The 26,154-nt window shown below is 66.1% G+C and overlaps 1 protein-coding gene across 1 annotated transcript in view; it reads right to left on the bottom strand.

The window, feature by feature from the left end:
* Nucleotides 1–1,138: 1,138 nt before the first annotated feature.
* The window catches only part of CCDC187 (coiled-coil domain containing 187), a 40,832-nt gene continuing 15,816 nt past the window's right edge, over nt 1,139–26,154 (bottom strand). Inside the window, exons 14-32 of the mRNA XM_057719814.1 lie at nt 24,749–24,820; nt 24,565–24,656; nt 23,457–23,569; nt 18,721–18,773; nt 18,270–18,383; nt 17,095–17,216; nt 16,923–17,017; nt 15,011–15,096; nt 14,236–14,423; nt 13,258–13,345; nt 12,264–12,407; nt 11,159–11,322; nt 7,864–8,840; nt 7,439–7,501; nt 6,543–6,899; nt 4,545–4,690; nt 4,133–4,251; nt 3,526–3,602; nt 1,139–3,261 (exon numbers count right to left, since the gene is read on the bottom strand). Of these exons, the coding sequence (XP_057575797.1) occupies nt 1,415–3,261; nt 3,526–3,602; nt 4,133–4,251; nt 4,545–4,690; nt 6,543–6,899; nt 7,439–7,501; nt 7,864–8,840; nt 11,159–11,322; nt 12,264–12,407; nt 13,258–13,345; nt 14,236–14,423; nt 15,011–15,096; nt 16,923–17,017; nt 17,095–17,216; nt 18,270–18,383; nt 18,721–18,773; nt 23,457–23,569; nt 24,565–24,656; nt 24,749–24,820 (4,917 nt within the window). The 3' untranslated portion in view covers nt 1,139–1,414. The remainder of the gene's footprint in view (nt 3,262–3,525; nt 3,603–4,132; nt 4,252–4,544; nt 4,691–6,542; nt 6,900–7,438; nt 7,502–7,863; nt 8,841–11,158; nt 11,323–12,263; nt 12,408–13,257; nt 13,346–14,235; nt 14,424–15,010; nt 15,097–16,922; nt 17,018–17,094; nt 17,217–18,269; nt 18,384–18,720; nt 18,774–23,456; nt 23,570–24,564; nt 24,657–24,748; nt 24,821–26,154) is intronic.

Raw genomic sequence — 26,154 nt, 5'->3', positions numbered from 1 at the left:
TTGAAAATATTGAAAATGAGATGCTCCCATCAGGACATGTATGTTGAGAAGATACTGCACTGTTTTCTAGTGAATTCCCTGGAGCACAAACTCAGATGTGTTCTCACGTTGCAGCCAGCACACACTATCTGGCTTTCTGCTCGTCCTGGGGAAGGCAGGGCACAGGCCCCCGCTGTGGCTGCAGACAATGCTCAGGGACCTGGCAGACAGGACACAAGGGCTGGCCACTGTCCGCGCCTGTGCCCTGGTGCCTGTGCTTCTGCAGAGCTGCTCTGGGTGAGGGGTGGGCTGCAGGGACCCCTCAGAGCCCATCAGTGGCTTGTGGGGTGGCTGCTCTGGGTAGAGGTCAGTGCTGCAGTGGCCTGTCCCTCAGCCCGTGAAGGTCAGCTGCCCTGGTCCCTATACCGAGCCGGCCCCAGGGCCACCCTGCCCAGCCTACTGAGGCCCCCATCCCCATGGGCTGCACCCAGCTCAGCCTCTCCCCACAGGAAGTCCTCCTTACGCTTGAAGCAGCGTTCACTGCCTGAACGCCTGCCTGAGTCTGGTGCTGAGAGAGGCAGGCGCTCTTGTAAGGGACACCTGGAGGCCTGTGTGGCCTGAGGGACATTCCTGCGGGAGTGCCTCACACAGGCGCCCACACGCCGGTGCCTTTGGAACCCGCTGGGGCCTTGCTGTGTCACACAGGGCTCACGCGACAGCCAGCCAGGCAACGGCTTTTCGTTTCCTCCAGGAGGCATCCTGAGCACCCTCGGGGAGGCTGGGCCCAGGAGGCTGGCCAGCCGCAGGCAAAGTGCCCTCCTGGCCCCGAGCTGCCACCTCCTCTAATCCGCACAGCTCGGGCACACGGGGGACGCACACACCCATCACCCAGCCCCGAGTAATCGGCTGGACACCGTGGAGGCCCCAGGCCCTTGGCTTCAGAAATCACAAACAGGCAAGCATCCCCACAGATGGCTTCCTAATGAGGCAAAGCTGAGGGGCGTGTCAGTGCAGGCGTGACCGCCAGCCTCAGCGCCTGGCCTCCCCGAGCCCCCAAAGCCGCTCTCTCGACCTCTGCTGAGACCCACAGTGCCCTGTCCCAGCAGGTGGTCTCCGAGTTCGTCTGTGGGAGCTGCTCCCTGCCCGGCTCCTTGGGACCATCTCCCTCAAGTCCATGACCTCTGTGCCTTTCTTGGCCAGCCAGCTCTGGGCACACCCGCACATCCTTTCACCTTAACCTCTCTGGGTCACAGCCAATTTGCAGTTGGTGTCCAATCGATGGCCCTGTATCAGGTGGCCATCCACCGGTGACTGCTCTGCATGGTGGCCCTGCCCAAGGAAAGTCCAGGCTTCCTGAAGCCCCCGCATGCTCACACGTGCACACACACTCATGCACAATCACAGACGTCTGTGTCACCACAGGCCCCCCATCTTCTCAGAAGTCCTGTCCTCCCCACGACTGCCCAGTGGCCGCCGTGTAAGCCCGGATGACACGGCTGGCACCCGCGGGTCCCTCCGTCGCCAGGCTGCCGGGCGGGGCGGCCTCTGAGAGTGCAGCCAGTGTGTCGCAGAGGATCCTTCTGGTGAGCTGCGTGGAGACCAGATCCACCACCTCGGCTCTGTCCATGCCCGGGAGGTCAGTGCGGGGGTCTGCGCCCAAACCCATAGCTGGGTCCCCCCGCCCAGAGCCAGGCAGCCCTGGGTCCCCAGCGGCTGGACTGTCCCCAGCCACACAGGCCACTCTGGACAGGCTCGGGGGCTGCGCTGACAGCCTTGGGAGCCCCCCCACCGGGACATCACCTGCTCCCCCACACAAGGAGGACCCTGGCCAGCCACGTGGTTGTGGTTCAGACCACTGGCCGCCTGTGGCCTGGTCCCTCTCCACAGAACTCGTTCCACCCAATTCACCCGCAAGGCTTCTGCCCTGTCCGGCCACCCCCGGGCAGAGCCCCAACTCCCGGGACCCCAGGGACAGTGGCTCAGGCAGGCCCTCCCCAGACCAGGAGGGCAGCTCTCCCAGGGTGATGGCGGAGTCTTCCCCTGGGGCGCCCAGCGAGCCGCCAGGACACTCGACCTCTTCGGGCGGGGAAGGGAAGTCTTCTGAGTGGGGGCCGGCTGGGACAGCCTCACCTTCCGCCGGGGGGGTGGGAGGCGGAGGCGGGAGGCAGGTGTCCCAGCGGGTGGAGGACGGGAGGTCAGCACCGCCGCAGGACAGCACCTTGTCGACGGGGGCCAGGATCTCAGGTAAGACGCCGCCGGCCAGGGGAGGGCAGGCTTCTTCCAGCACGGCGGGGGCTCTGCTCCCCCCACAGCCAGGCGCCCGGCTCTCAGATGTCGGGGCTGCCGGCCCGCCGAGGTCCCTAGGAGGAGCCTGTGGGCTCCCAGGGACCTCAGGCTCGGGTGAGGCCTGGAGGGGTTCCCCGTTGGTGGATAGACTTGGGCAAGGACTGCAGGGCCCCCCCGGGCAGCCAGCTGAGGCCTGTGCGGGCCCCCCCATCTCTCCTCTTTTGCTGACCTCTGCCCCTTCGGAGGCCGAGGTCCTCGAGGGAAAGGAAAGGGACAAGGGTAGGTCACCGCGGGAAGAGGTCTGGGAGGGGAATGTCGTGCTAGCGGCCTCCGGGGACCGCCCTTTGGCTTTTCCTGTGTTTGATCCACAGGTTAGGCTCCCATTGCTTCCAGAATCGTCCTGCCCCTCCCCTGGGCCCAGTAAGGGAGGCAGGGCAGGGGGCCCTCCTGTGTGTTCCGGGTGGGACACATCCCCTGCAGGCGAGCGGTGCCCGGGGGTAGGTACAGCACCAGCGCCAGGCTCTCTCAGGCTCTCCTGGTCCCAGACCTCGCCGGGCGCCTCTGACAGCTCCAACCCCGACCGCGGAGACGGGGTGTCAGGGAGGCCTCCTGTTGGCTCCGGGCCACCAGCCCCAGTGCAGGAGCCACGCAGGGAAAGGGCCCCACTGCCCTCCAGCCCCTCCCAGGCCTCCGGCCCTCCGCCCTGGTGGAGCCCCCCGGACCAGCTGAGGTCCGCATCTAGGGTGTCCCCATCTGACAGGGAGACGGAGCTCTCAGAAAGCTGGACCAGGATGGCGGATGCCTTCTGAAACTCCTGGAGTGAGGGACAGGATGGGCTGCTCCCGGAGGAGGAGGCCAGGGACCACGCCGAAGACCCCGAGCAGGTGCCAGGAGCAGACGCACACGCGGAGCCCAGGTCCCAGGAGGCCGTGCGCTGGGCCGGGGGCCTGCCCTCGTGCCGGGCGGGGGGCGCCGCCACCTCGGCTGTCGCAGCTGCTGCAGAGAGAGGAGAGTTTAGGGAGGAGGCCAACACCTTTTACGCTGAGGACGTCCCCCCAACACTGCGAAGAGCAGGGCCCCCACCCCATGGCCCCTAAGCCAGTGGATCAAAACCAGAAAACCCCAGGCAGAGGCAGAGGGTCCAAGCAGCGGGGTGGCAGGGGCTGAAGGGCAGGCTGGCTGTGACTGAGAAGCTGGTCCCCTTAAGGGGGTGCTGGTCCTCATGCAACAGGGGGGCCCTCGAGGGCGCAGGGGCGTCACCAGGAAAGGCGGTCAGCTGGGCAGCTTCCTGGCAGGAGAATGGGGCACGGGGGTCCTCCTGCCAACAGGTCTCTATCCTGCAAACACATCATGACATCCTGGGGCCCCCAAGGGAGGAGAGAGCCCCATCTTCCAGCCTCCTCCCCAGGGCCCAGAGTCTCCGCAGGGGGTCTTCAACCACCACAGATGCTTGAAAAACCTGCCTGCCAGCCATCTGCCCCCAAAGGGAGGTAACCGTCCGAGGCCAGGGCTCCCCTAGTGGGACCTGTCTTCAGGGGGTTCTGGCCTCAGTCCCCACTGGGTCAGGGAGCTGGGGTGTCACCATCCGAGACTCAGAGGCAGTACTCCCAGGAGGGACCCCGCATGCTGCCCCCATCCAGGATCTCATGCGATTCACCAGGTGGCATCTTTGTTTCCAAAGCGGGCTCGGACTCCAGAGGGCGTGGGGGTGGGCTGGGGTGCAGCCCAGCTCGAGGGGCACCAGCAGGGAGAGTAAGGGTCTCTCGGCAAGAGGGCAGGATGTTCTGGCCAAACCGTCTCTAAGCCCCCGAGCCTCAGCCAGTGCCCCAGGACCCCACTGGCCCAAGCAGCCCGCCAGGTCCCACACCTCTGCACCCCTGACGCGCTTTCCACGGCGACGGGCTCCTCCACGGGGCGGTCAGCAACATCCAGCCCCGCTCCCGACCCCGCCCGGCTCCAGCTGCCTTCCAGCGCCTGCTGGGAACACTGTGGAGAAATGCCATGGTCAGGGCGTGGCCGCCTCTGCTGGGCATCCGTCCGTGTCCCTTAGCCGTGGACAGAGCCCCCCCACTCACCAGACACCCCTCCTCACAGTGGGCTCCAAAGGCCTGTCAACGGACAAATCCACCCGCAAAGGGTCAGAGGCCCCATCCGTCACCTTCATCCGATGCACGAGGCTACACCCCCCCCCCAACCCAGAGCCACACGGGAGGGCCCAACAGAGCAAGGTCAGGTCCCCATTCGGCCTGGGTAGAGCACAGGGCCAAGTCCAGACTCACGCTGGCTTCCCGGGGGCCGGGGGGATCCCCTGCGCGTGGGGGGTGTCGGCTCCAGCCCCAGAAGCTTGGTGCGCGGCTTCCCGTCCGAGCCTCTCCTTGGGTCCTCTCCTCTGCTGGCCGGGGGCTGGGCTTGGTCTGGGGGTCTCCTAGGAGGCACAGAGACCGTCAGTGCCGACGGGCACGGAAGGCAGGACGCAGAGGGCATGGGATCCCGGAATTCTGAAGCCACGTGAAAACAGCCTTAACGTTCAAAACAGCCGCAAATACAAATACACCTACTTGTACTGGGTTAGAGTGAGGACAGAAAAATACGTGGTTACCTGCTCCTAAAATTACCCTCTCGTTGGATAGTTACGGATGCGAGGACCCAGCAAAGACTTTAGAAACATCGTTTAAAATGTAGAGCCCTCTTTATGCTAGATTTTTAGGTAAAATTCTCACACGAGGTGCAAACCCTTTGCACAGCTGTTCTTTCCCCTCGCTTGGATCGTGGTGGAGAGGGGGCGAGGGAGGCGGGACAGGGGCTGGCCTTGGACATGTCAGGGTTACCACCACACAGCTGGAAAGTCAGCAAAGTGGGGACAGGGGCTGCAGTGGGGTCTTTGCCAGCAAGTCCCAGGGACTGGCATGTCTGCCTTATCGTCCGACACCTTCATTCCACCCCAGGACCTGGCAGAGACAGCAAGGCCCAAGGGTCCACGTCGGTCCTAAGGCCACTGGCCTGAGGGGACCAGAGCTCTTTGGTTTAAGCCCAGATTTGTGGCAGCTCCACCAACGGGAACGCCTCCCTTTTGTCTGTGGCCCCCAGTGAAGGCCAAGGTGCTATGGGTCAAGCAGAAGGACTAGGATGCGGCATCACCCAGGAAGCAGGCTCGGCGTCCGCTCAGAAAGAGCCAGTGCTGGTCCTGGACCCCCCCCCCCCACAAGCTCTCCAGGCAGCCCGATGCCCCGGAGAGGTTCCAACCCCTTCCCCTCCCTGATCTGTCCCGAGGTCTGCTCCCCCAGGCCCGACCGCAGGGAGCCCCCAGACCCGCACCCTGGCCGGTCTGAGCAACTCCGTCTTGCTCCCGAGGGTGGATGTTGAGAGGGGCTTTTGGGCACAGGGCTTGGACGCAGGGCTGGAGAGCGAGCTCCCAGGTGGCACCCGGCACTGAGACAAGGCAGGATGACGGGATGCCCCCGGCTGTCCAGCCCGCTGTCCCCAGCACGCCACCAGGGCTCCCCAGAGCCGTGAATGAGTCTCCTCCCTCCCTGGGAACCAGTACGTGCAAAAAGCTCCTGTTAGCTGGCGGAGACACTTCCAGCACGGCGGTTCCCACGTCACTTAAAGATCTGCCCCAGGGACTCCCCTGCTGGTGCAGCGGGTAAGAATCCGCCTTCCAGTGCAGGGGACGCAGCTTCCATCCCTGGGCGGGGAACTAGGATCCCACATGTCGCAGGGCGACTAAACCCACACACCGCAACCAAGGAGCCCGTGTGCCACAACCAGAGAGCCCTCGTGCCACAACTACAGAGCCTGTGCGCTCTGGAGCCCACACACCACAACCAGAGAGCCCTCGTGCCACAACTACAGAGCCTGCACTCGCTAGCGCCCAAGCACCACAACCAGAGCCCCATGTGCTGCAACAAAAGATTCCACATGCCACAATGAAGATCCTGCGTGCCGCAACTAAGACCCAACACAACCAAGTAAACAAATAAATGTTTTTTTTTTTTTTCAATCTGCTCCAGGTAAACAAAGTCGGGACTGAAACCACTGGAGCGAGCTACGATTTTTCCTATCACCAGGAAAGGCGCTACACTGCCCCACGAGGCACAGAGCAGGGGCGTCTCCCACCTGCGCCGGGGTCTGCGACCAGGCTTCGGGGGGTCTCCTCCTGGGCCTCTCTGTCCTTGTTGGGGGGCTGGCACAGCCTCGGAGGGGACCCACCAGGTTGGGGGAGCTCCTAGCAAGGCCCACACAGGGGAGGCCCTGCAGGCCGTTCCCGGGGGACGTACCCGGGGGCAGCTCCTTCGTCGGCTGGAACCGGAGCTGACCTGCAGAGAGGCTCCCCTCCACGTCGCCCGCCTGCGTCTGCGAGGGGGTGGAGAGAGACAGCCGTCCCAAGGAGCCACCCGGGGGAAGGGCACTAAGGACCCCCACCAGCACGGGACCTAAGGGCACGCTGATGCCTGGGCCCCCACCGTGATCAGGCGCGGGGTGGTGGAACAGGGGAGGGTCCCCCAAATGCGCAAACAGGTGAAGGACTTTCTCATGTTTGCGTACAGGAAAGGCTGGGCCCGGTGGCTGTCCCACATCCAGGGAGGTCGCCCGCTGCAGGCCCGGCAGAGAGACACCAGACGGCCCCCGCGGCTCTGAAAGACACACAAACCCACTCGCTGCAGCTTCCACCGACCCTCAGGGAGAGCCCTCTAGAGCGAGCCCAGGGGAGCCCCCAGACCTGCAGAGGAAGCAGCGCTGGTCTCCGAGAAGGGGTCTCACAGACGCTCCGGCCCCTCCTTCCTCAGAGCCCAGTCCTCCATGCACCCCAGACCCCACCATCTCCCTGGGACCCCAATGCTGCACTCCTAACCCCTCTTCTACACCTTCCTCTCCTTCCAGCTGCCCAGAGGGTCTGTGTTTCCATAGGCCCCCAACACTCAAGCACCCAGTGCTTCCCAGACTGTGTTCCAGGACACCCTGGCATTCTGAACCGTTTCCTGGGGTGACCCTGGGGGTCTGGAGGAGCTCCGCGAGCACAGGTCGAAGCCCCTGTGATTCACCCCCGACGCACCCACTCTCATCTGCTCACAGAAGCCTTCTCTACATGTGCGTCGCTGCCTTAGCTGGGGGAGTGCCAAGAAATCAGAAAACCTGTGTCAGCCAGGAGGGGTGTGGGATCTGCTAAACCCACCTGCCAGGGCAGGGCTTCCAGGAACGGGGCTTGGTAGGGGACGGGGTGGAGGGAAAGCTGTCCCTTTTAAAGGTACATCCACATCTTAACCCTCAGCGCCTGCAAACGTGACCTTATTTGAAAATGGGGTCTTTGCAGATGCAATCACTTTCGGATCTCAAGATGTGATCACCCTGGGTAGGATGGGCCCTACGTCCAATGCCTGGTGCCTTTCGGAAGCAGCAAGGAGCAAGACCTGAGACAGAGAGAGGCGCCATGAAGACGGAAGCAGAGGTTGGAGTGATGCCACCAGCTGCCGAGGACACCTGCAGCCCCCAGAGCCAAGACGGACAAGGAAGGGCCCTCTCCCGGGGCCCCCGGAGGGAGGGCCACTCTGCCTACAGCTGGACTTCAGATGTGTGGCCTCCAGAACTGGGAGAGGGTACGTTTCTGTCCCTTCAAGCTGCCCCGTGCCTGGCACTTTAAGGCACACCGTGTCGACGGCTCCTCGCCGTACAGGGGGGCAGGGAGGCGGCGGGCAGGACGGGGAGCCCGGCCGGGCGGGGCGGCCACAGCAGCTGCTGTCGGGGCTCCCTTGGGGTGTCTGTGGCCAGCGGGGGCTTCGGTGCGCGGGGAGTGGTGGGGGACAGACTCTTCCCCGGGGGACAGACTGAAAGCAAGCCGACCTCGAGCAAGCGAGGCGGGGACGGCCCAGGGGCATGTCGGGCTCCGTGTCTGGACACGTCCCCTTCCTGGAGGCCCGAGTGACCCGAGGGCCAGCTCAGCCCCGGGCCTGGGGCATGCAGCTCTGAAGTCAAGAGCAGGGCGGGCCTGGCCGACTCCCCCGTCCCCCCTGGCGGAGGCACCGTCGCGAGGGGCTGGACGTGGGTCAGACAGCATGTTCTGTGTGGCCCTGGGCTGCTCTGTGGGCCTGGGGACCGGCCTGAACACTCCGCAGCCCGATCGGCTGCTCCGAGCAGTCACACCCGCCAGGAGCGGGGGCGCCCGGTCCCAGTGGCCGCCCCACCCTGACGCGCCCCCACTGTCTGGAAACGTGGGCCGAGGTGTGCTCGGGTGGCCTCCTGCAGGGCCTTGCGCACTCAGCCACCGGGACAGGGAGGCCGGGGTCGCCGCCGTCACACAGGCCCACCGGGACGCAGCTCTGTCTGACCCGGGCCAGATGCTGCCGCGGGCTGCCGGGTCCCTCCGAAGGGGTGACGTCCATCCTCGCCGCCACTGCTGCTGCCCTGCCTGGTTACCTCTGCCCGCGTGGCCGTGACTCTCCTCCAGCTGGTCCCCGGCGCCAGGCCGGCCGCTGGCTGCGGGTGTGTCCTCTCCCCACGCCAGCCTCGGAGGCTGCAGGTGACTGTCCGCAGCCGAAGCTGCCCGGGGGGGTGTCCTGTCCTGCTGCCCGGTGAGTGCGCTGCAAGGCAGGGCAGGCGGTGGTGACTGCCCACGCGGGGTGGCGGCTGCGCCCTCCCCGCCCCGGGCGACCAGCCCCGGCCAGAACGTTCCACAAGCGGAACAGCACGCCACACCCAGGGCACAGCTGTGGCCGGTGGGTCAGCACAGGGGCAGAGAGATGGGCCCTGGCTCCTCCTTGCCCCGTTGCTTCCCAAGCAGGACCTGCACCCCAGTGGGGCCACCGCTAGGTGGGAGGCGCGGGCACAGCGCAGGGCGTGGTGGCGGGCAGATTGCGTCCGTGCCCCACACAGGGCAGGTGGCTGCCTGCCCCCTCAGGACGTCCGCGTGGAGCCCGACCGCCGGCCCCACGTGCACCTGCTGGTCCCCTCGAGCTCCGGGCACACAGACCCGTCACAGCCTCGAGGGTGGGCTGGCAAGCAGTGCCGCCAGGTCTCCTGATGCCTCCTGGGTTTAGAGTCAGTGCCCGCAGGGAGGCCTGTTCCAGAACACTCTGCCACTCTCCCAGGCGCAGCCGGGTGTTCCTCCTGACCCCTTCTCCCCGGGCACTTGCTGCACTGGGCACAGCTGGCTGCTCCCCCCGGTGGTCCTGAGTGTCCCCCCGGGGATGCACACCCACGTCCGGGTAAGGACAGGGCTGTGGAGGCAAAGGACCACCTCAGGGCCGAGAAGCCGTGTCTCGGGGCTTTGAAGGAGGAGACGGCTCAGGGGCTGGAGTTCCGACCTCGCTGGGGCAGGACCTGGTGAGCACCTGTCCGCACCAGTGCGTCCGGATGCAGGGCCCTGCCTGCCCAGAACCAGCCCGAACAGAACCAGAAAGGGAGGCCCTGCCCCTGCCTTCTTAAAGGCTTCTCATCCCTCCCCCAACCCTCCCCGCACGCACTTGGGGTCTCAGGCCGGGAGCCCAGGGCACCCTCGGGGGCTGAGCAAGGGAGGGGCCCACAGGCCCCGGTGCCCGGATGTGCCCTGGCCCCGACCGGCTCAGAGCTCCACTGAGCTCCTCTAGAAGGAACAACAGAAGGAAGTACACCCGTTGCTCCAAGTGGCAGGACCTCCCGGGAACGTTAAAGTCACCCTCTCGCAGAAGCCTCTCGTAAACACACCGCTTTTCTCTATTTTCTGACTTACATCACTGGCGTGATGAGAGAAGCAGAGGAGCCAGGTACCCCCAGCACCTTGACCACGGGGCCAGCCCCGCCAGCCTCGCGGTACGCAGCCCCGCCCACCCAGCGCCACAAACTCCCAGGTACCAAGAGGGTCCAGTCAGCAGGGAAGCCTTTCAGAGATTCCTGGGATGGGCAATCAATGGCAACGTGAATTAGAGATGAGCTTGTGGAACGCGCCCTGAGAGGGCACAGAGCGGCGCTCGGGCCGGGGGCTGTGTGGCGATGACCCCCTTTCCCGGGGGAGGCATGAAAATGGACCCCTGTGCTGGAAGGGGGCGGCTGGATGGCAGTGTGCCTGCAAGGGGAGGCAGGGGCCCTGCGAACGCCGCTCTTGGGGGACGAGCCCCTTCCCGGGGTGGGGGCCGCTTTCTGCGTCCTCACCCCCCGACTGCCGCTTCAGGGTGGACGGGGCTCAGATTAGAGGCTGGCGGGCAGCCAGCCCTGGGGGACGAAGCTGGAGGCTCACCAGGAGGAAGAAGGGCCTCCCGGGGCTCTCACGGGCCATTTTAATTAAGACGGAAGGAGATGGTCGCAGAGCGGGGTCCTCAGGAAACTCTTGATGGGAACAGCAGCTCCGCCCCCACCCGCAGCCAGGACCCCACCCCCAGCCCCAGATGACTCAGCCTGGGCGGGGCCCCGCTCATCCGCCAGGAGAGGCTCTTCTGCTGCAAATGCAGGCCAGCGGCCCCGCAGCCAGGCCTGCGGAGAAGGCCAAGCCGCCCCGGCCGGGAGAACAGCCCGTGCCAGTCTCGAACGGGGCGGCCACACACGCACCACCCACTGTCCTCGAGCCGGGCTGGTCTATCTGCTCTGTGTCACTGCGCCCTGCGGCAGCCCGGGGATGGTGCAGCCTGTCCCCGTTTAGCAGATGAGGAAACAGGCTCAGAGGAGGGAGGACACACCCTGGCCAGCGGCACAGCTGGGAACGTGCAGAATCCGCCTGTGTCCCTCCCAGCGGGCCAGGGCCGCTCTGGCCTCTGCCCACAGCCCTGTGGGCCGGCCAGCGGAGCGGGGGCCCCCCAGTGCCCCTGCCCCTCCTCCCCTTGGCAAGACCAGGTGCACAGGGCCCAGCGGCTGCGACACCGTGGCCACCCAGCGCAGGAAAGGCTTTCAATAGTGAGCACCAGGGCCAGCGCTGCCCACGACCACTCACTGCGGGACTTGTGGGTCCTCGGGGCTCCTCCGGGGGCGGTGGCCGACGGGGCTGCCAGGGCTGTGTGATGTCGGGGAGCGTGGGGGGCGCGAGGCGGGCCCCTCCGGCTGCCGGCCTGTCCCGGGACCCTCCTCCCGAGTGGCCTTGACGTTGGGGCTGGAACTCTATGGGAAACAGTGCAGAGCAAGCTGGCCCAACTCCTCTTAGGAAGAGCGGGAGGTGGGCTTCACGGGCAGCAGCCGCGGCGGGCAGCTGGCGGCACAGTGGACAGTGCGCTCCTGCGAGCAGGCACCAGGCTGAAACAAGGGGTCCTCGACTCACAGGAGCCCTACGGCCTATTACTAACAGTCCCCGACAGGTGCAGACAAGGCCCAGAGCTGGGGTGTCCTTGCCTGAGGCCGCCCGGGCCGCAGGGCTGGAACCAGAGTCAGGACTGTGGAAGCTGGCAGCCCTGGGTCCCCCTCCTGCAGGCTGGCCTGGGGCGAGCAGCACCCTGCTGGGTGGTCATCCGTGCAGGTTAACAGCGTGACGGCTAACCTACCCCGGTCGCCTCCTAGAACCCAGTGCACTCCACCCTCCCCGGCCAGGCGAGACTGTCGGCATCCCCAGCTTACAGGAGAGATGCTCAGCCCGGGGACCGACGAACGGGGGCCAGGACAGCCTTGCCGCTCAGGGCTCCCAAAGGGCTGGCCTCTCGCAGGAGCACAGGCCACGTACTCCCTCCCGCCTCGACCCCCCACCAGTCTGCACAGACCCCCTCCTCCACTACTGCTCCCAGGTGCTGAGTAAAGCCCTGGCCTCACCTCCGCTCCAGCCTCACCTCCCCTTCCCGCCGGCCCCCCCACCTCCAGGCCCGGAGCACCTTCCAACCACTGGGGGCTCCGGTTCCTCCTCCAGGGCCCAGCCAGGGCTGCCTAGTCCAGGCAACCCCCTTTGCCCTCCAGCGGCTGCCACCTCTCCCACCCCCCACCTGGCCCTCCAGAGTCCCTTTCCCCGGCAAGTCCCAGGTGTTTTCACAAGGGACTTGCACATTCCCAGGAAGCAGCTGGGTTAGAAGAGTTTCCTGGCCACAGGCCAAGCCCCCAGCCCAGGTGAGAGTGCCCACCTGAGGCAGCCTGGGGGCCTGACGCTCCTGCCGCAGCCGGGCCGCGGACCTCTGCACGGAGAGGATGTCCTTCTGGAGCTGCAGCAGCAGCTTCCTCTCCCGGTGAGAGCACAGATGACTGTTCCGCAGGCACCGAATCTCCCTCTGAACCGGCCAGAGCAGAAAACGTCAGCACGAGCCCCAGCCCGGCACACGCTGGACAGGGAGGGGTGTCGGGGGGAAAGCCTGGCTCTGGCACTGTGCGGGGACCCTCCCTCGACCCCTCGAGATGCCCCCGCCCTCCTCACCCGGCTGGGCCAGGAGGCCCCCACGCACTTCCGCCCTCCCTCGCGTTTTGCCAACAGGAGGCTCCAGCAGGAGGCAGGAAGGAAGGTGGGGTGCTCGCTCCCCGGGCGCCCCCAAGCAAGGCTGGCACAGGCTGGCTGCACCCCTGCCCTCCCCCTCAGTCTCCCTCTCACCACGCTCTGTCCCTTTGTTAAGCTGTCCCCGACCATCCCTGCTCCCTGTTGTCTCTGACAGCACACCCCTCGGCACAGCCACCTTTCCGGGAGCACACCCCCCCCATGGAAGGTCAGAGGAGGAAACTGAGGCTCAGCAGAGCTGGGTCCCTTGCCCCAGGGGTCATGGGCCCAGACCCGAGTCCACCAGTGTCTCCACCCACAACACAGGACCCCAGGGTCCCCACCTCATACCATGTGATAACTGGACCCCTTCTAAGCCCTCTTCACGGTTCCCTGGCCTTCTCCTGTTGCCCCTCTGCCTGGAATGCCCCACGCCCGCCACCCCACCTCCCCAGTCCACACAGGTCATCTAGGACAGAGGTCGAGTCCACTGCCACCCCTCACTTTGCAGCTGAGGGTCCCCGGGCAGGGCCAGCCGCAGAGGGGGGCGAGCACATGGGAATTCTGCAGCTGTGCTGCGGGTGCTCACGTTCCCAGCCCCAGGAGGGCAGCAGGACCCCCTCGGCGTCCGCCCACGTGGAGCCAGCCCTTACCAGCTCCCGCTCCAGGTTGCTGAGAGCCTGGTGCTGCTTCTCCGTCAAGGCCACCAGCGCCAAAAAGCTACCGGTGCTGCTCAGGTACCTGGGAGAGGAGATGGACTGACTGCAGACCTTGGGTCCAGCAAGTGGGTGTGAAAAACCCCAGGCCTGGCCAGCCCTGGACGTCCACGCCCTCTTCCCACAGGAGGGCATGGTGAGGAGGTGGCCGTGTGTGGGCAGGCAGGCAGCCCCAGGCGGTCCAAGGGCCCCAGCCCAGGCTGTCACTCTTCCCACCCCCTCACGACCACCTCTGGGCCTGAGAGAGCAAGGGAGGGCCGCGCCTCCCACCCTGGCGCCCCGGCCCCGCCAGAGGGCCCTTTGGGGAGGGGGCGTCATCACGGAATAGAAGACCCCCGGCCTGGCATGATGGTACACTGCCCACGATCTTAGCTGGGACGACCCATTTGGAGACCAATATGGGAATATCAAGAAGCTTTAAAGAACGCGTTCTCACTGACAGCCATTCCGCTCCCAGGAAGCTACTTTAAGGAAACCGCCCCTGGGATGCTCACGCCTCAGGACACAAAGAGCAGAGACCCCGCCGGTCCAGCACTAGGGGCTGACTTCGGGCATCATGTGGCCTCTGCGCCGGGCGCCCGGGCGTCACAGCGCGTACGCGGGGACACGGGAAGGCTCTCTTAACTTTCACACGAAACCTCCACGTGCAAACGGTACGCGAGGTCCGTCCCGGGGCTGGTCACACGGCCGCGCGTGTCCAGCAACAGGCGAGTCAGGGCGGACCCGGAAGCGGGCAGAGCTTCCCGGGGGTGGGGTGGGGGGGCTACCGGCGGTTTTAACGTCTCTGTGCTCACTTTCCGGTATTTGCCGTCGTCCGAACTCTCTCGGAACCGCCATCACCACGGGGCGCAGCACGTGGCCTCCGGTGCCGCGGGGCGGGGCGGGGCGGGGCCGGCGCGGCGCGCATGCGCTCACCTTCGCTGATGCTCCAGCCAGCCCAGCTCCGCGCGCGTCTTCTCCCGCAGCGCCTTCTCGCGCAGGCGTAGCAGCGCGGCCTGGTGCTGCGCGCGCAGCTCCTCCTCGCGCAGGCTCTGCTCCAGCCTCCGCAGCGCGAAGCGGCTGAAGGAGCCGGGCGCCGCGCTCCGGGGCCGCGTCCGGCTGTGCTGCGGTGGGGCAGACCGACCGGGCCGCGTCACCGCCGGTGGGCTTCCAGGCCGCCTGGAGACCAGCCTCGCCGAGTGGGAGCTGCACGCAGCCCAGGGAGGAGCCGCCCCCTCCAGGGAGCCTTCCCGGACTGGCCGCCCCGTTCTTCCCCAGTCGGGCCGCACTTCCCGGGGCAGGGTACCACCCCCACCCCCCCCCGCCCCCGGACTGTTGGCTGCCGAAGGCCGGCCGGGGTCCTCATGGTGTTGGCCCCACGCCCAAGCTGGGCGCTAGGTTATGCTCCAGAGGGGTCAGGGAAGCCTGGGCCCCAGCCCTCCCTGAAATGTGCAGCCGGCATCGCCCGGGCCTGCCATCACCAGCCACCCCGGGCGTGAGGGAGGGGCTTGAGCAGATGTCAGTTGGAAGGGTGGGTGGTACCCACGGCAGGGAGCGCCTCCCTCAGCCTAGGACCTGCCGCGGAGGCCCCTGGGTGCAGGCTCTAGGAGAGGTGGGCCTCAGCAGCTGAGGGAGGATTGGGTTTGATACCCGCTGCCAGTGCCTGCGCTGGCCCACGTGCGCGCCCCTCCCCCAGGGACCTCTCCAGTACCTGGAGAATGGGTTTGTCCCGAGGGTAGAGCCTGTCCCGGGGCAGCTGGGAGGGTGTCTGGTCTGGTTTCCCTTCCTGCACCGGCTCTGAGGACAGAAAGCAGGCGTGGTTGGGTCACGTAGGGGTCTTATTTGCAGGAGGACCTCACAGAGCTAGGATGTCTGAGCGGCTTAATTACCCCACCCCCACCCCCAAGCACATAGCGTCACACAAATCTTCAAGAGGCCGTGAAGCGGAGCAGGACCCCATGGTCCTTCCCCGCCATGTCCTTGGCCTGTCTTTTGTCTGTAGAAAAACTTTAGTCAAAGAGTAAATTTAATCAGAGAAGTGAGAAAATGCAGAGGCAAAGGAAAGCAATTAAAAAGGACAAAATAATAATAGTTTAGTCATTAAACAAAGCCAAGGGGGACTTTCCTGGTGACGCAGTGGTTAAGAATCCGCCTGCCAGTGCAGGTGGCACGGGTTCGAGCCCTGGTCTGGGAGGACCCCAGGTACCAAGGAGCAGCTAAGCCCGTGCACCACAACTGCTGAGCCCGCGCTCTAGAGCCTACGAGCCACAACTACTGAGCCTGCATGCTGCAACTACTGAAGCCTGCATGCCTAGAGCCCATGCTCCACAGCAAGAGAAGCCACTGCAACGAGAAGCCTGTGCACTGCAATGAAGAGTAGCCCCCAATCGCCGCAACTAGAGAAAGCCTGCACGCAGCAACAAAAACCCAGTGCAGCCAATAAATACATAAATAAATAAATAGTATCTGTTGTTTAAGAAAAAAAAAGGAATCCTTTTAAATAAATTAATTAAATAAACAAAGCCAAGGAGCTTTAGTTCCTCCTCAAGGACTATAGATAATATTCTGAGCCACGTTCTGGGGCCTGTCTCTGTCTCATAGATACTGAAACTCCACCAGGTGGAAGAAGTTAACTACACGAGGACCAGGCTGCAGCTGTGACATAAGCTGACACCGTTCTGAGAACTGACCTCAAGGAAATGGGAACAGACTGACCCTGGATCTGAGGATTAATTGTACCTAAACAACGTACCTAAAACAATCAGGACGACGCTGGTCAGACCACCACGACCAATTTCAAGATGACTAGAGCTGGCTGTGCTGCTCTGCACGGAGCCCACCCCGCCTGTGCACCCCCGAAACTCCCCTTTAAAAGCTCTCGCCCCCTGATCAGCAGGGGGAGTTGCGGGGCGCGCCCACACCGTCTGCCGCCAGCGGCGCAGCCAGGGCCCAGGCTCCCAGAGGTGTTGCTGTGCTGGCCCTACCGCCTGCACAGAACGGACCCCTATTTGCCACCACACGACACAGCGAGAGGACCCGAGCCGGATGTTCACGGGGCCAGCCCCTGAGAGGCCTCGGGGAAACTGCTCAGAGGCACGGAGGTGGGCGTGTTGGCAAACCTGCCAAGAGAGTGGGGTCCCTGTTCCCCGAGGGGCAGGGGCAGGCTGTAACCAGGACTTCGGGGGGGATGGCGACGGCCACCCTTCAGGTCTGCCCAGAGCAGGGCAGACCGGGCTGGACGACCCACCCACGCTCTTCCGTACTCGGCCACGGTCCCCACTGTCGGGCTGTTTCACGGCGCGTCTGACCGAGAGCTTTCTTGCCGTAATCCAGGCTCACTGCCCCCAGGTTTGGGGGGTGGGGTGGCGGCCTGTGTGTCCGCTTACTGGCCCGCTGGGTCCCCGTCTGCCCTCACGGGCAGGAGGCAGTATTGCCCGATGGTCAACCACGTGGTTCTGGCATCAGACACAGTTTCAGATCCCGCTTCCACCCGCCCCACGTGGCCTGGGCAGGTCCTCCATCGCCGGGCCTCTCTGCTGGCGCCTGACCTGGCCGCCTGCGTGGGGCCCCCGCGGGGAGCGTGCTATGCCAGCTGCGGCGTGTCTGGTTCTGCGGACACTCACCTGCCTGAGCTGTCTCGTCCTCCGCCGGCCCCTTCTTTCCTCCCTCAGGCCTCGGGGAGCGCGCGGCCGCCGCTCCACCAGGGAGCGGGCGTGAGCTGCCAGGTGAGAAAGCGCTGCAGACGCGGCTGCAGGGACCCCACCCAGCCCCCGCCCACGCTGGGAGGGGCCGCACCTGGGGCTGGCTGTCACGGTGCTCCCCGAGGTCTTCCGCTCCCGGTCCACACACACCTGCGGCCGCTCCAGCTCCAAGGCCGTGCCTGGCCTGGCCCGGGTCGAGTGTTTCTCCATCAGCCGCTGGGAGGACGGGAAGGTGGTGTGCGTTGTGGCGGGGGGGACCAGGCAGCCTCACCCGTGGGCCAGGCAGGGTCCCAGGGAGGAGCCAAGGCCGGGCAGGTCTCCAACCTCAGGGGCCTCATTTGTCCATCCTCCACGGGGGGTGGACAGCCCCTCCCTGGCCCCCAGAGAGGGCTGGACGTGGCGGGGGGGGGCTTGGGTGGCAGCAGAGGGAGCACAGCCAGGGCTGCGGCATCACGTGGGGGATGGGATGCGGGGGGGGGGGGGAGGGGGTGGCAGCAGGACACCTGGGAAGGAAACCACAGCTCTGCATTCCGCGGCAGCCGCGACTCAGCAGGTGCGATGCTGGAAACAGGCAGCAGGGGAGGGGAGGGGAGAACGGGAGGCGGGGCCAGGTGCGCGCACACAGACACACACACGTGCATGCTGCCTGGGTTCACTGCTGTCCTGGGACGCCTCCCCAAGCGTACTGTGAGCACAGCCCGTGAACAGTCCCGGGACCGATGACCCAGGGAAGAAAGAGTCACTTCCCAGAAGGGTCGTCACATGCAGCCGGATCACAGAGCCCCTGTCCTCGCCACCGGGGCTGGGGACCAACTTCCCTTCCATGGGGCGCTGCTGGGCTGGGGGGCTGGGCAGAGGCAGGCTCAGAGATGCGACCCCTTCCCTTCCCGGGCAGCCCCGCTGGGGCCCTCACACCTCAGCTCCTGGGCTCTACGGAGAGCCCGAAGCTCAGGTGCCCACAAGCCCGGGACACGGTCAGGGGTGAGGCCCAGGCTGTCCTCTGTCACCCCAGCCAGGGGTCCCCAGGATGCTAATGGAAGAAACGTCCTGTTTCTGCTGTAAGATGGGCGTCCCCGTCGGCCTGTCCGCTGGCCTCTACAGGCGGCGGTGCTCTGTCCTCGGCACAGGCCGGGCCGTGGTTCCCGGAGCAGCGGCTGCTCTCCGCCGCCTGACCCGTGCGTCCCCTTCGCCGGGCAGCAGGGGTGGCGCTGCCCCTTGGGAGGGCGTGGGACCTGCCTGGGGCAGCCCCGGGAGGGTCAGCCAGCTGACCTGCAGCCGATGTCTGAAGAGCAGCTCCCCCAGGGCCTTCTGCGTCTCCCAGACCTCCAGCTCTGCCTGCTGCTGCAGAAGGGCCAGGGCCCGCTCTTGCTTCCGCTGGTCCAGCTGCAGGGAGGGCCCAGCCTCAGGACTTCCCAGCGTCAGGACGCCCCAGGGCCTCCCGCCTGCTGCCCTCCGAGGCTCCCTGGCAAGCCCTCGGCCTCAGAGGGCAGGCGGTGCCACCTCCAAGGACAGGACCCTTTTTGGAAGGTCCCCCTGAAGGACCCCTCCGTCCAGCCCACCACCTTGCTACCTTGCCTGCAGCCTACCCCCTCGGCTGGGCCAATCCCAGGGCTTTCTCCCCTCCAGGCTCCCCACCCACCCTCTAAAGTCTACAATGCCCTGCCTGGGGCCTCTGCCACGCAGCTGCCCCCCATGCAGAGGCGGCCTAAAGGTGACACACCTTCAGGGACTCCAGGAAGCTCCGGGACTTCTGCTGGATGTCAGACAGTGGACCTGCAGAAGCCACGGGAAAGGGTGCTAAGCGGCCTGCCCTTGCTCAGCCCCAGCGCGGGGCCTGCAGGGAAACACGCTGGGGGGGTCTCTTCCCTGCACCTCCAGGCAGGGCGGGGAGGGCCACAGCCAGTGAGGAAGGAGATGGAGGCTGCTGCGTCACCCGCCCTCCCCCGCCGTGGGGCTCACCCCACCTGACCTGCAGCCACGCTCCCCCAGAGCCGTGACCCCAGCCTGCAGACACACGACCGGGGCCAGGGACATCGGCTTTGCTGCCAGACGGGCCCCGGCTCATCACACACGCGCCAGGTGACCTGGACAAAGCGCTAGCCCGTCAGAGCCTCCACGGGGACGTCCCCGTAGTGAGGGGCCTACCACCTGCTCAGCAGGGGGTGGGCGTCATGGATGCCCTAATAGCCATCACGGCCCGGTCGGTGCACAGAGACACGGGCAGAGGGCACGGCCCCGAGGCCTCCGTGGGATCTCTGGGACTGTCCCGAGTGCGGGCACGGAAACCTCAGGCCCCCCGAGGGGGACCCTGAGGACCCCGCCTGGCCCTGCGGAGGCTGCCTGGGGTGGGGTGGGGGGTCGACCCCACAGTCAGCGGGAGGGGCGGCCAGCGTGCTCCCTTCTCGCCCCCGCCCCCATCGTCTTGGCCAGATACCCACGAGAGCCGGCAGAGGAGGGCAGGCAGGACGGCCACTCCCTCCCGGGCACAGGCCCCAGGTCTGTGGATAGTGGGCCCTCCTGGGGGCTTTTGGACGAGCTCCTGGGGTGTCACTGGCGCGTGTGTAGAGAGGATAACTTCCTCCCAAAGGCACTCTCCTTCCTAGAACAGAGCGGCTCGGCTTTCCACACTAGAGCGGCCAAAGAGCTGTGAACAACGGATAAACCCGCTCCTGGGCGTTTCCACGGCCGCGGAGGATGCCCTGAAGCACTGAGCCCAGGGGAGGGCAGGGGCCCTGGCCACCTAACGGGCTGAGCTTGGCGTGCTCCCTCCTGCTCCCAGCTGACTGGCCACCTCGGGAAATGAAGGCACTTTGCAGAATTCCTTTCAGTGTCTGTTCTGAGCTGCAATTCCCTCAAGAAGGGAAAAATCCTCCCTTGCTTTTGTTTGTGGTCCTAAAGAGAAGGTGCCCGGTCCCCCACCGAGTTCCCACTGACCGTCCTCCAGGGGCCTGGGCGCTTCAGAGACCCGAGGGCCCCAGGGGTGCAGCCCAGAGTGGTGAGCTCGTAGTCATCTCTGGCCAGGCCAGCACCCGGACGGGTCACCAGGGAGACACGGGCTGTGTGTCCCTGAGCTCTGAGCCGTGACCCAGGAGGAAGCAAGCCGTCCCCGAGGCGGGTGTGGCCCTGGCTGGCCAGCGGGCAGTCACCCTGCTGAGCGGAAGCTGGCACCCGCCTCGCTCCCCAACTCCCGACAACAGCTGGGGAGGAGCCCCGAGCATCCAGCACGACCTGCCCCGCAGAGCGCCGGGGAGCTGTGAGGGTCCCATGGGATGATTTCACACCACGGTCCCAACCTCCTTGGCATCAGGCGCTGGTTTCGTGGGAGACAATTTTTCCACGGGTTGTGGGGGGTGATGATTCAGGCGGTGATGGAGCAATGGGGGGCGACGGGGCGTGGCGGAGGAAGCGTCACTCGCCCGCCCGCCGCTCACCTCCTGCTGTGCAGCCTGGGGGGCGGGGACCCCTGGTTTAACACACACGCGACACGGGGCAGCGGGTATCGTTGCCAAGGATGACGCGGTCCATGAGGACAGGTGTGTTCTCGGTGACAGGGCTGCGGTCGGGGACCCGCGGCCTCAAAGCAGAAGGAAGCCGCCGGGGCGCTGCCTGGGTGCGAGGCCGCCGTGTCCGAGGCCGAGCCTCACTGCCCGACCGCAGCTGGCAGCCGCCCCTGCGGCTTACGTTTAAACTCAAAGGAAACAAAAATGTAACATCCCACTCTTCAGTCGCACTCTTCAGCCACAGGTGGCTGGTGGCACTGTACTGGGGACCCCAGAGTTTACAACACTTCTCTCGCGGGAGAAGGTTCTATCGGACACCCCGCCGCCAGCGCTGAAAGCTGGGGCCCGGCCGACCCAGCTGGGCTCGAGTCCCTGCCGTGCTGTTCGCTGGCGGGAGGTGATGGGCGCCTCTCTGAGTGCTGGGCTCCTCCTCCCTGCCCTCAGGCCTGAGGATCAGACCTGCCCCGAGGGAGGGCGAGACCAGGGAGGCGCTGCGTGTGACACGCAGCCGGGCCCGGGGCCCTCGGGCCCTCAGGAGGTCCTCCGTGCTTTCAGCAACTATGCCCCAAGCACTCCCGGCCCGGCAGGTGCTATTCCAGGAGCCGGGGCGACAGCGACAGCCAGACCCTCAAGTTCCCGTGGGCCAGAGAGACAGAGGCACCGACGCGTTTCCCTCCACCAAGCACGCTGATCCGGGGGAGCGGCAGTAACCGACCCAGCCCAAGTGTTATCGGGGAAGGGGTGGGAGGGAGCCCTCTGTCCCATCTTTTTCCCTGGAGAGCACGGCAGGGCTGGGTGGGCGCCTGGTGGCCAGCTGGGCACCCTCCCACCAGGCCCCTCGTTTCTCAGGACGTCTACGCCCAGCCCCTGGCCCGGCCGAGAGGTACCCCGGGGGAAGGGGCAGCTCTGTGCAAAGGCGCTGCTGACCTCAGTTCTTGTCTGCCCTGGCACCCAGGCTACCACTCGAGGGGGTGAATCGTGGGAAAGCTCACCCCTTCCCCTCCCCTGACGTGGGGTCCACCATCCAGGGATTCTGTCCTTTCGACCGGCAACTGACGGTTTTCCCCTTTGGGATGCTCAGAGGATGCCCTTCTCTGCCCTCACCGTGGGATCCAGACAGGTCTACCTGTCCCCCGAGGCGCTGTACCGCCTCCCTGCCACCACCCGGGCCTCGCCTGCCCACCCTGCATAGGCGGACACAGTACAGGGCGCACGTGGGCTCTGCGTCCCGGGAGGACGGGTGAGCTGGCCTTGGGGACCAGCGGGAGTGGAAGCTAAGGGCACTGCGGTGCTCCGCCCACCTGCTTTCTGTCTTAACTCCCTGAGTCCCCGCGTTACCCCATTTGACAGACAGGGCGCAGCCGCTGGTCCAGAGGGGCGGGGCTGCCCAAGCTCCCCCAGCCTTCTGGAACAGACGGGGCGCCCGGGTTCCTGGTCCACACTCAGCCAGGAGGATGGAGGAGAGTGGACAGAGAGCTGGCATCTGAGCCCGAGGCCTGGTCCCAGCCCGTCCCTGGGCGCCCCGGGCAGCTCATGGCCCCTCACTGGGCCGCACTTCCTGGGTGAACAGGAGCTGGAAATGTCTACCCCTTCCAGGTAGATTCTCCCCCAGACACTTATTACCCAGGACCTGATGTGCTGCATGTTGTCACACATGTGTCATGTTGTCACACGTGTGTCTTCTGACCACCTGCCCTCCACAAAAGGCAGGCACCTGGAGGGCACTCAGAGACAGGCGGCTCCCCCAGCCCCTCCCCAGCCAGGAGCGCCTCCCAGAGCGGGGGGCCGGGGGCGGGGTGGCACAGAGCCCTCCCGCTGCAGAAGGCCCGGGCCCCCTTCTACACGCATGCACACGCACACGGGCACATGTGTCCAACAGCACACACACGCCCCACCCCGCGGGCTTGAGGAGCCTGGTCTGGGAGGGGTCTGGCAGCCCCTTGAGGGCTTTGGCCGCAGCCCCTCTCCCTGCCTGGCCTCCGGGGCCTCTGCCTCCCAGGGCCGGGCAGGTGTCTGTCAGCGCGGCCGCTGCCAGGAAGGCCCCAGGGAAGCGGCTCGTGCACCAGGGGTCCACACACGCCCTGCTGCCGGTGCGCGGGGAGCAGCCGGGACACCAGCGCCCAGGGCTGACATCCCTCCCTCCCTCTCTCCCCCAGGTGTCAGGGGGATGCCAAGGGCTTCTAACCACAGGCCACTGGACCCACAGGCCTCGCCGCCCCCCTTGTGAGATGGGTGGCTCCACCCGGCCCCGTGAGGAGGCGCAGGTTTTATCTGGGGCTGCTCCTGGCGGGGCAGGGGTCGGGGGCTCGCTCTGAGTGCGCCCACAATACCTGATTCTCCTACAGACAGACGCGAGTACATTTTATTCCCATTCTTAAAACTTTTGAAGAAAAGCAGCTGAGAAACGAGGCTTAAACGACAGATGTGCGTTCCACCCCTTTCAGAGCAGTGCTCAGTGCCCAGCGCGGCGCCAGGGCCCTCCGGCTGCCCCCCCCCCCGAGCCTCCCCCGCCCTGCCCACGCCCCAGGGCTCAGGCCCGGCCTGCTGCCGGGACAGAGGCCTGAGCCCAGGAGGCACCGCCCCCACGGCCCCACCTGTGCCCCGGCTCTCGGGTCCTGGGCAAATCTCCTCAACTGTAATGGGAACAAAAGCCCTTCGTCAGCAAGAGAGAAGGCAGAAGGCTGGGCCTGGGCGCAGAGCTGTCCGGGAAACAGGCCACGGGCCCTCACGGGAGCACACAGTCACGACAGAAGCATGGCAGCAGCACAGAGCAAGCGGCTGAGCCCCGAAAGCCTCTAAAAACCTTTAATACCAACGCGCGGATGCTCTCCACGTAGAAAAGGGCCTCTACGCCCGCAGAGCCTCGCCGGGCGTCAGGCAGTGGAGGGGGTCCCCCGCGGGCCTCCCTGGCCACCCGACCAGCCAGCCCAGGGCCTGTCCACGGGCTCGCCCTTACCACAGCTCCGGAGGGTCCAGGGCGCGACCGAGCCCACCCCTCTGGCCGACGGCATCTCTTCCAGCCGCAGGGAGCCGCAGCGGGGGTCCGGCGTGGCAGCCGCCCCGAGTGAGCTGGGGACACACGAACACCTGTGTGAGCTGCGAGCATCCGCGAGGCGGGAGACAGCGGCGGGGCTGGGGGACGGGCGGGAATCTGGGCTCCTGCAGGCCCAGCGTCCTGGGAGACCCAAGGGCCCTGTGACCAGAGGGCCAGGAGGGCAGCGTTGATCAGGCGGGTCCCCGAGATACCGGCCCCCACAGGATGTCCCGGCTCCGTCGGGCCTGGTCTGTGAGCAGTGACTCATGGCTCTACACTCGGACCCAGGTGGACCAGCTCCCGGCAGGAGCGCTCGGCGTCCACGGTCACCGGCGGGTGCTGGGGCCTGCATCCTAGTGCCCTTTGCCCAAAAGCACCCGCCTGCCCTGGGTCTGCTCCTGCGAAACAGCTGCTCTGGCCGTGATGGGCACGGGGCACGTCCTTTGCCTCTGTCCCCTCAGCCATCTGCTAAGAGGACTGTCCACCAGGCCCGGCATGGAGCGGGGCCCAGACCCTAGCTCTAAGCCTCACTGCCATCTTCTTGTGGCCGGCACTGCCCTTCTGTCCACAGAGGGGCCTGAGCTGGCCGGGTGACCAAGGAGGCCGGGGTCAGACTGGTCCGGTTGGACTCAGAGACCTGCCCTCCGTCAGGGTGAGCCCAGCTCCACCCGGGGCTGCCCAGCACGTGTGCCCACAGGAGGAGGAGGAAGGGGTGGCCCTGGGCCCCTCCCGAGAGGGCAGCAGCCCAGGTGGGGCGGGAGAGCCGCCGAGCGCAGGTGGGCAGCAGCTCCCTGGACCAGGGGCTCGGGGCACAGGCAAGCAGGCCGCCCAGGTGCGCGTGCCGGGCTGCGAGGAGCCGTGCCACCAGCCCGCCTCACTCCACGCCTCATCGGCGCACACGGCTGTCCCTCCTGCACCCCGTGACCTAGGACGCCCTTGAGTGACTAAAGACACCGGCCACACCTGTGGGCTACGGAGACGGGCCGTCCTCCAGCCCCACAGGTGTTTGCGGAGCACCTGCCGTGCCTACCAGGTGACCCCCCCACCGGGCCCCCGACCCACAGCTGACGGTCCTGCAGGGGAGGGGGCGTGAAGAGCCTGTCTCAGGAAGAGGGAGCAGCCCTGGGGCCGAGATGAGAGACGCAGAGGAGGCGAGGGCCAGCCCAGCGGCTGATCCCGGGATGCCCCGGGGATGCTGGGGCGGGAGCACTGACCACGGCTCGGTGGTGGTCGGGGGAGGGCTCCCAGAGGCAGTGGGGGCAGGGCTGCTCCAGGAATGCATGGTCCTGGAGGGAGGGGGGCGAGGTCGCTGCAGGGTCTTCTCCGGACTCCAGCTCCCTCCTTCCCAACACAGAACGTAGGGTGCTCTAACCCCCACCTGGAACCAACACAGGGCAGGAAGGAGCCACGTCCTCCGAGGCTACTTAAAGGGAACCCCTTCAGTCCACAAGCCAGGCTCCCTCAACTGCCGAGAGCAGGGGTCTCAAGCACGTCCCACAGAGGACAGACAGCAGTGCTGAGGCTTTGCAGGCCACACAGTCTCTGTCTCTGTGGAAACCACTCAGCTCTGCGTTTGCAGCAGGAAAGCAGCCATGCGTTGCGTAAATGATGCGCGTGGCTATATGCCGATAAAGCTTTATTTACAAAGACCGGTGGTGGGTCTCGGGGGCTGTGGCTTGCTGGCCACTGGTCTAGAGTCCCTAGGGCAGTGGTTCTCAAACTTCAGTGAGCACAGACTCCCCTGATCCCTGGGCCCACCCCCAGCACATCAAACTCAGAAGGGCTGGGGTGGGCTGGGGACTCTGCATTTCTAACGAGCTCTTAGGGAACAGTTTGAGAAGCACTGGTCAGGGACTGGGCATAGCAGAAAAACTGGGGGCTCTGAAGTCCAAGCCCTGGGTCTGAACCTTGGCTTGTCCTCCCCCAGGCTATGTGACCTTGGGCAAGGTCACGTCGCCTCTCCGAGCCTCAGTTTCCCCATCTGTAAAACGGGGGCGTGCGCACATCCCTCAGGGGTGCTGCAAGTCCTGCGTGAGGTGCAGGGGGGCCTGCGGGTGACCGAGGGCACACGGCTGGGGCACACACTCCTCCGCCCTTCCTTCCAGAAATGCCGGGGTGGACGGGGCCTCCGGGGGGCAGGAAGCCCTGGTGTCCTGAGCACCGGATGCTGGTAACAAGCTCGGCCCCGCCCCCCCGGCCACAGAGTGCTGTGGCCCCCGCAGGGAAGGGCCCCTGTGGAGGAGACCCTCCCAGACTCAGGAACCGGCCCGAGAGGCGGCAGGACGGACCAGGCCCCGGAGAGGGGAGCTGTGACCTGTGTCCTGGACTCGCTCGGGCAGCAAGGGAGGTGACCAGAGGCACAGCTGCAGAGCAGCCCCGTGAAGCAGGGAGTGGAGCCTGCCAGTTTAGAGCCCAGGCGAGGCCGGGCACCTTCCTGGAGGCCTGAGAGACTTCCTGACCCCTGGGCTCCAAGGGCGCCGGGCCCGTCCAGGACACGGCTCTGAACGATGCCCCCCTCTGTCTGTCTCGCCACGCCTGGTCAGGCTGCGGTGGGGAGGGGGACGCGGTGCCCCCGGTGGGAAGGCTGCATGGGGGGAGGGGAGCCACAGGGGGGAGAGCC

This window comes from Hippopotamus amphibius, chromosome 2 (assembly GCF_030028045.1).
Source record: "Hippopotamus amphibius kiboko isolate mHipAmp2 chromosome 2, mHipAmp2.hap2, whole genome shotgun sequence".
Taxonomy (NCBI): Eukaryota; Metazoa; Chordata; class Mammalia; order Artiodactyla; family Hippopotamidae; genus Hippopotamus; species Hippopotamus amphibius.
Note: the sequence above shows the minus strand (reverse complement) of the source record. Positions and strands in the feature narration are given on the sequence as shown.